The sequence below is a fragment of the Conger conger genome, chromosome 6 (assembly GCF_963514075.1).
Source record: "Conger conger chromosome 6, fConCon1.1, whole genome shotgun sequence".
NCBI lineage: Eukaryota > Metazoa > Chordata > Actinopteri > Anguilliformes > Congridae > Conger > Conger conger.
In genome coordinates, this window is record NC_083765.1 from 42,476,593 (window position 1) to 42,484,092 (window position 7,500).

General features: G+C 50.7%; 1 protein-coding gene across 3 annotated transcripts in view; it reads right to left on the reverse strand.

The window, feature by feature from the left end:
* LOC133131198 (rap guanine nucleotide exchange factor 2-like) overlaps positions 1-7,500 on the reverse strand; it is a 111,134-nt gene that overhangs the window by 68,891 nt on the left and 34,743 nt on the right. For all 3 annotated transcript variants that reach the window (XM_061246432.1, XM_061246434.1, XM_061246433.1), the window contains exons 2-4: positions 5,531-5,601; positions 5,174-5,230; positions 2,231-2,314 (exon numbers count right to left, since the gene is read on the reverse strand). In XM_061246432.1, the coding sequence (XP_061102416.1) occupies positions 2,231-2,314; positions 5,174-5,230; positions 5,531-5,601 (212 nt within the window). The remainder of the gene's footprint in view (positions 1-2,230; positions 2,315-5,173; positions 5,231-5,530; positions 5,602-7,500) is intronic.

Sequence of the window (7,500 nt, forward strand, 5' to 3'; positions counted from 1 at the left end):
CTGATATTCCACACGCGCCCCCGTCCTCTGCTACTGCCCGGAAAGCACCGCGGAGGAAGGAGGGCACTGCAGAACAGAGATAAAAACAGAACCCAGCCCAGATTCAGCCTTCCTCTTTCAGCTCACCGTGCCATTTACCAGCAGGACCCAAGAAGAGCCAAGTCACAGCTTAACTAGCGTTCCCCGTCCTTCATAAGTGCAACAACAATGCACTTCACTGAACGCTGCCCAAACATCATTCCTGAGAATTCCTCTAACAAAATGAATACGTGTGTATAGGTGTGTGTGTATGAGCAGCGTGTGCGTGCAAAGAATATACAAAAATGAAAGCATACACCTCATCACTGTTCCAGGTAAGGACAAGGAAATGGCAACTTCCTACAAGGCCACAGCAGGTCATGACTCATGCCGCATAATCCAGTGCTGGCTGACTCATGTAAAATATGTAAAATATGTAAAATATCCGAAAACCTTGCCAAAAATCTGCCCTGTTTAGGATTTAAATCCAGCAATGTGTGACGCCACACACAAAAAAGGAAATGCTCACAGAATTCTTAAGAAGCAAGTCATTTCAGCAAGAAATTCTCCTGTGACAATATCTCCTGCCCCCACTGAAAATGAGGCCGAAGCCAGGCGGTACCGGGGCCAGCCTGGTATTCACCAGCCCCTCCACTGCAGCCGAGCAGAGGAGCAATGCCGGCTTTTAAAATCAACTCTGAAAGACACCAGCCATACCAGTGGGCCAAAGGGCGCAGGCCAGTCAGAACGTGAGGGGCGTTATTGAGCTCATTCCGCGACCTTTGACCCTGGTATTTGATGTCCCTCTGGGCTCAGTGCATCGATTAGGACGCCACAGGCTCTGACAGACATGACCGTGACACGGTGTTAAAGCCTGATCTACATTTACAGCCTCAGGACCGCAGACTCTGTGGAATATAAAGATCACGTATAAAGTTCCTTTGTACCTTGATCAACGAACACGAACATTGTTAACGACGCAGATATTTGCCAACTCGATAATACAGAAAATACTGCCATATGAATGATATATTGTGGATCGGTTACTTCACTATGACCTTATACCAAGACAAACCTCCCTTCAAAAAATGTCACATCCCAACTAATTAGTCTATCAGGAGTGTACTGGGTTCAATCAAAGACGGATGTGCTGTCCTAATGGAGTCTGATAAGTGTGTATACACTCTGAGCACTTTATTAGGTATTTATTCCTTATTTTTTTAGCCTATCCACTTAGCGTTATGATGCGTTGTGTGTTCAGAGATGCTCTTCTGCATACCACTGCTGTCTTTTAAAGGAGTGTGATGAGAGTGTATATGTGTACCATACCTCATGACGCTCCATACACAGAAAGCACAGAATCTATGCAGTGCCTTTTGAGGGCTTTGAAAGAGCATCACTGAGGCCCTTGGTAAAAAGGGGGCACTTCTCAGGCTGTGACGCAGAGAAGCAGTCCGGCAGGGTTTCCATCCGAGCGTAGCGTGATCCGACAGTGTCAATAAGCCGGTCGCCCGCGTGGCAGACGACATCAGGGCCTGCCGGTCTCTCTCTCTCTCTCGCCTCACGTTGTTCACCTGTGACCCCTGACCTTCGCCACTCAATAGAGCGCATTAGCGCCGCCGCGTAAATTATGCTAATCGATGTGTGTATAAAGGCACGCGTTAGAGAGGACCCGGAGGGGACCGCGCTAAGCTACACACTGGCTTCGGCTGCGAGGAGAGAGATATCACTGAACATTAAGCTACTCTGAGGCACCGCAGGATATCCCAGCCTGTGCCTGCATCCGCAGAGGGAGAACCTTCCAGAATGAGCAGGAGAAGAAAGTAATATCGGCAGTGGACGTAGTAGTCATAGTTGCAGCAACAGTAGTAGCAGAATTAGCAGTAGTAATAGCATAGCAATAGCAGCAGTGCTAGTAGCAGTATTAGCAATAGCAGTAGAAACAGCAGCAGTGCTAGTAGCAGTATTAGCAATAGCAGTAGAAACAGCAGCAGTAGTAGTAGCAGTATTAGCAATAGCAGTAGAAACAGCAGCAGTAGTAGTAGCAGTATTAGCAATAGCAGTAGAAACAGCAGTAGTAGTAGCAGTATTAGCAATAGCAGTAATAGCAGCAGTATTAGCAAAAGCAGTAGTGGTAGCAGTAGCTACAACAGCAGCAGTCGTAACAGGCTGCAGAATACCTCATGGAGTTGACGGGGGTCAGAAGGCTTACCTGCTTCTAGGCAGAAACATGGACTCTTTGATGAACACAGAACCAGACAGGAGGATGTACCAGCAGCTTCCAATATCATCAGGACTGGAAAAGAGGAGGAAGCAAAGCCATGAGAAACTCACACTACACACAACACACAACACAAGCACTCTCGTGCATTCACGCACTCACAAGCTTTTGCAGACACGCCCACACAACAGTACATACGTACACTCGTACACAAAAGCACATACACTGACTCACACTTATGCGCACGTGCACACACACTGGGCGGCCCTGTGTGGTGTGATTATGATCTGCTCATTACAGCAGCAGAATGGCATTTACACAGCTGTAATCCTGAAGATGTGAGCCGGGGAAATCGCTCAGGATTAAATCATCTGCTAAAAGGCAAACGAGAAATATAAATGTGGGGGTCAAGGGTTAGTGTGTGTGTGTGTGTGTGTGTGTGTGTGTGTGTGTGTGTGTGCAGGCATCTTTTATTGTGGTTATAATCTTAAAGGTACAACTTTGAACTTCTAACGGTCAAGAGAGGAATTGCAGCAACAAACACCCTCAAACCACAACACTGTTTATCCCACCCCTTCTCTGACGTTGAAACACCATTGACGCCAATTTTCAACCAATGAGATTGAATTATTGTACAGCTATGCAATGTCAGTGAGCCTTTTACAATGATAGGAAGGGATTGTAATAATATTTTAAACACAGAAATCTTACCTATTGTACCTTTAAATCTATCCAATGAACCTCTCTACACCTCTATCCACAGCTCTCTACACCTCTCTGTACACCTCTCTCTCTTTCTCACACATTGCTCTGCCTCTCTGATCCTCCCTGTCAATCCCCTGCTTCTCTCTGGAGCAACCGTTACTTCTTCACTGCATTTCAAATACAAATAAAACACAGGCAGTGCAAAGAGAACTAATCAATACTGTAATAATTAAGCAGGATGTTATGGTAATAAGCTAACACGGCAAATAAAACGCAGGCGGTGATATTTTAAGAGAAAATATCTGGATATGGACGTGTGTGTTTGGAACACAAAGGTGCCTGTGACACCAGGAGCAGTTTTTAGTCTGACCAGCAGGGGGCGCCAAGTGCAGGTGACCATGACAAGGCAGCATGACAGGGCCAATGGAAACGCCACCTGCTCTGAGCCACGAATCCCCCGCGCCCTGCATCCTGCACCCTGCGTCTCTGCACCCTGCACCCTGCGTCTCTGCACCCTGCACCCTGCACCCTGCGTCTCTGCACCCTGCGTCTCTGCACCCTGCACCCTGCGTCTCTGCACCCTGCACCCTGCACCCTGCGTCTCTGCACCATGCACCCTGCACCCTGCGTCTCTGCACCCTGCGCCCTGCACCCTGCGTCTCTGCACCCTGCGCCCTGCGCCCTGCGTTTCTGCACCCTGCACCCTGCGTCTCTGCACCCTGCGTCTCTGCACCCTGCGTCTCTGCACCCTGCGTCTCTGCACCCTGCGTCTCTGCACCCTGCACCCTGCGTCTCTGCACCCTGCACCCTGCGTCTCTGCACCCTGCACCCTGCGTCTCTGCGTCTCTGCACCCTGCGTCTCTGCACCCTGCGTCTCTGCACCCTGCACCCTGCGTCTCTGCACCCTGCACCCTGCACCCTGCGTCTCTGCACCCTGCACCCTGCGTCTCTGCACCCTGCGTCTCTGCACCCTGCGTCTCTGCACCCTGCACCCTGCACCCTGCACCCTGCACCCTGCGTCTCTGCCGTATGCCCAGGACCCAGGGAGCGGGTTCAGACCCCAATGCTGAGGGTCTGGACACCTACCTCCCACAGTCAGTCACTAGCCAGGCCAAGGAGAGACCATACCCCCTGGAGCAACGCAGGGTGAAGGGCCTCGCTCACAGCGAGGGCTTAACCTCCAGTGCTTCGGTAAATATAGAAAAGGATTGCGGGTAAAAAGGATGTTAGCTGTATGAGTTTCCCTGAATAAAAAACACGTTAAAGTGTGACGTGCCATTCACAACGTCACACAGAAAAATGTGTTGGTCACATGCTTTTCTTAAAAGTCTTTTAACTTACTATGTATTTACTGTGCATGCTAATGAGTGGATGTTATGTGTATGGCATAGGAATATACCCAGTTCTTTTAACGACATTATATTCATTACATTACATTACATGGTTGTTTTTGAGTTCGGGGCAGTTCGTATAACATGCTACCCACTGATCGGAAACATGACGCCTCTACCTTCAGTGTGGGGACATATTTTTTCTTGTGCCTCGCGTTCGTGTTAGGAGACGCGTAACGAGTAATGACCCAGGCATTAAGTCTCATTCCCCTCACTGAGATAGCGGTTTAAAGGACCCCCCCTCAGCGTGACCCGTTAACGACGGGGAGCCCTGATATGAACACCCGGCCGGGTCACGGCGGAGTGCGGAGGGAGCCCGGTGTGGAACGTGGAAGTGACTCATTCCCCTCCCGCAAAGCGCTCGGGAAGCGCGCGCCCTCATCGGCATGACAACGGGCCGCCATGGCTGCGAGCTGTCAATCACCCGCGCCGACGCGCCGGCGGTAAGGCGCTCGGGCGCTGCAGGACTGCGGCTCAGTGAGTCACTCAAGCCCACATCTTCTGCTTCAGGAAGCCCCAGTCTGGCACCTTTAACCATTTCCTGTTGGGTCATCGAGGCCCCACAGAGAGCGACATGCTCCTGATCACGCACACGCGTGACGTGATGTAGGGGACGGATAATAATAATTATAATTATAATTATTATCCAAAGCCACTTACAGTTGATTAGACTAAGCAGGGGACAATCCCCCCTGGAGCAATCGTATCGTGGCCACACTGGGGCTTGAACCACCAACATTCCGGGTCCCCATCAAATACCATAGCCACAAGGCTACAGGCCTCCCATATACCAGTATAACGCTGAGTGAAATGTAGGGCAGGTGAAGGAGATACTCACTAATATAACACCTCGTTGGCTTCGTGCCTCTCATACCGCACTGTTTCACACATCATTCTGCAGAGGAGACACAAGAGAACAGGTCAGTGAACAAGCAGGGCAGTCTGAAAGAACACAACGACAGAACGAGGACAGGGTGTCCCAAACCGAGGTGTCACTAAGAGTAAGATCTACTGCTCAATATGAGCCCATTAACGTGAGCATTATCCCCGGGAGCAGGCATGACTAAGCAACTGGCGCTACAGTATTACAGCACAAGCACAGGCATGAGTAAGCCATCCCAGATTGACCGGTGCCGTTTCAGCACAAGCCCAGGCACAGGCACGAATAATTGACTGATCCCAGGTCAGGCCTTACCTCAGCTGGTGCTCTCGGAGATTGGACAGGGCCTCCATCCCGTGCAGGTAGGAGTATACGATCTCCAGGTCCTACAGAGAGAGGAAGGGGGAGAGGGGTTGAGCTCCAGGCCAGCGTGACATCACACACACCTGACTCCTGCAGCAGGTAACTGCTAAACTTTAGTCAGATACCCCTGGTGTACGCAGTCACAGAGACATCATCACACTGTCATAGATAAAGCCGTTTCTCGACCAACCGTATGACAACTCTATAGCAATGGTTATGAAGCACTGCAACATAAGAACATAGAATGCAAGACATTACAGAGAACCACGATGTGAGGTCACAAGTGTATGATTAGAATCTTCTTCACTGAGCATTCTAATGCCGATGTAACAATCGCTGCTAATGGGAACCGAAAGCAGCGGGGCTCTAGAACTCTGACGCAGAATTCTGAAAGAGCATTCCTAAAAGGCTCTTCAAAGGAAGCGCACTGCAAGGGATTATACAAAGAGCCGTGTGCATTTCCAGGACAACGCTCCGACGCTCGAAGACGGATCATTATCAGGCGAGAGTCCCGCATGGACACGGAAGCGGAGAGAGGAACGGCGTCACAGACGCGTACCGGCCGAGATCAGAGCGGGGAGCGCGGAGATCCGGCTCTTTGATGCGGAGCAGAGAGGATGCTGGGAGCTTTCATCAGGTCAGTGCGTTTCCTTACAGGAGTGTGTGCAGTACAGCCGCAACCAACACTCCACAGGAAGAGAGAGGGGCCTCTATCTATCTCTCCCCATCTCCATCTCTCTCCTCTCTCTCTCAATGTCAATCTCTCTTCTCTCCCTCTCCTCCCATCTCTCCCTTGTTTTCACCCTTCAAAACTGCTCCTATCACTGGTCCCTCCTCCTTCCCTCCCTCCCTCATTCCCTCATTCACATCTCTTTATAGTTCTCACCTCTCTCTCTCTCTCTCTCTCTCTCTCTCTCTCTCTCTCTCTCTCTCTCTCTCTCTCTCTCTCTCTCTCTCTCTCTCTCTCTCTCTCTCTCTCTCTCTCTCTCTCTCTCTCTCTCTCTCTCTCTCTCTCACAGCTCTCACAGCTCTCACAGCTCTCAGTCTCGCACGCCCCTCCCTCGCCCTCACAGTGAGAGCAGACGGGTGTTGATGTGTGAGGGGAGGGAAGGTGCTCCGGTTGCCAGGTTATTCTCACAGCAGAACCTCATCAGACCGCACAGCTCAACCCGACGAACAGAAGCGCACACACACGCACACGCACACGCACACGCACGCGGAACACAGCGCTGTACAGGGTTATTAAAACCAGCCAGCTTCCTCGCAAACACGATGATGAACAAAGTCTGGCTCTGTTATCCCCGCTTAATTTCTCTTTATATTAAACACATTCGCTTGTGTTTTAAATCACTCACACAGCGCCCTCCTAAGGCCCAGTGCTTCATTACAGTACCATTCATTGTTCATCAGTTTAATATAACGGCTGACATTATCGCCCCTCGCTGCTGGTGAGCGGTACTGTCCTCAGAGTCAGAGCAGCTCGTTTTCACACAGGTCATCACACCTGTGTGTGTGTGTGTGTGTGTGTGTGTGTGTGTGTGTGTGTGTGAGTGTGTGTGTGTGTGTGTGTGTGAGTGTGTGAGTGTGTGTGTGAGTGTGTGTGTGTGTGTGTGAGAAGAGCGAGAAAGAGACAGTGTTTGTGTGTGTGTCTAACCCCGTCAGGTACAGTGTTTCCTGTGACAGGAGCTTAGCTGCTGCAGATCCAGCAGTTGGGCAGTGACTCAGCACACAGGGACAGGGAGAGAGGGAGGGAGGGAGGGAGAGAGAGAGAGAGAGAGAGAGAGAGAGAGAGAGAGAGAGAGAGAGAGAGAGAGAGAGAGAGAGGAGAGAGAGAGAAATGGGGGGAGAGAGAGGGAGAGAGGTGGGGAGAGAGAGGGAGAGAGAAATGGGGGGAGAGAGAGAGGGAGAAATGGGGGAGAGAG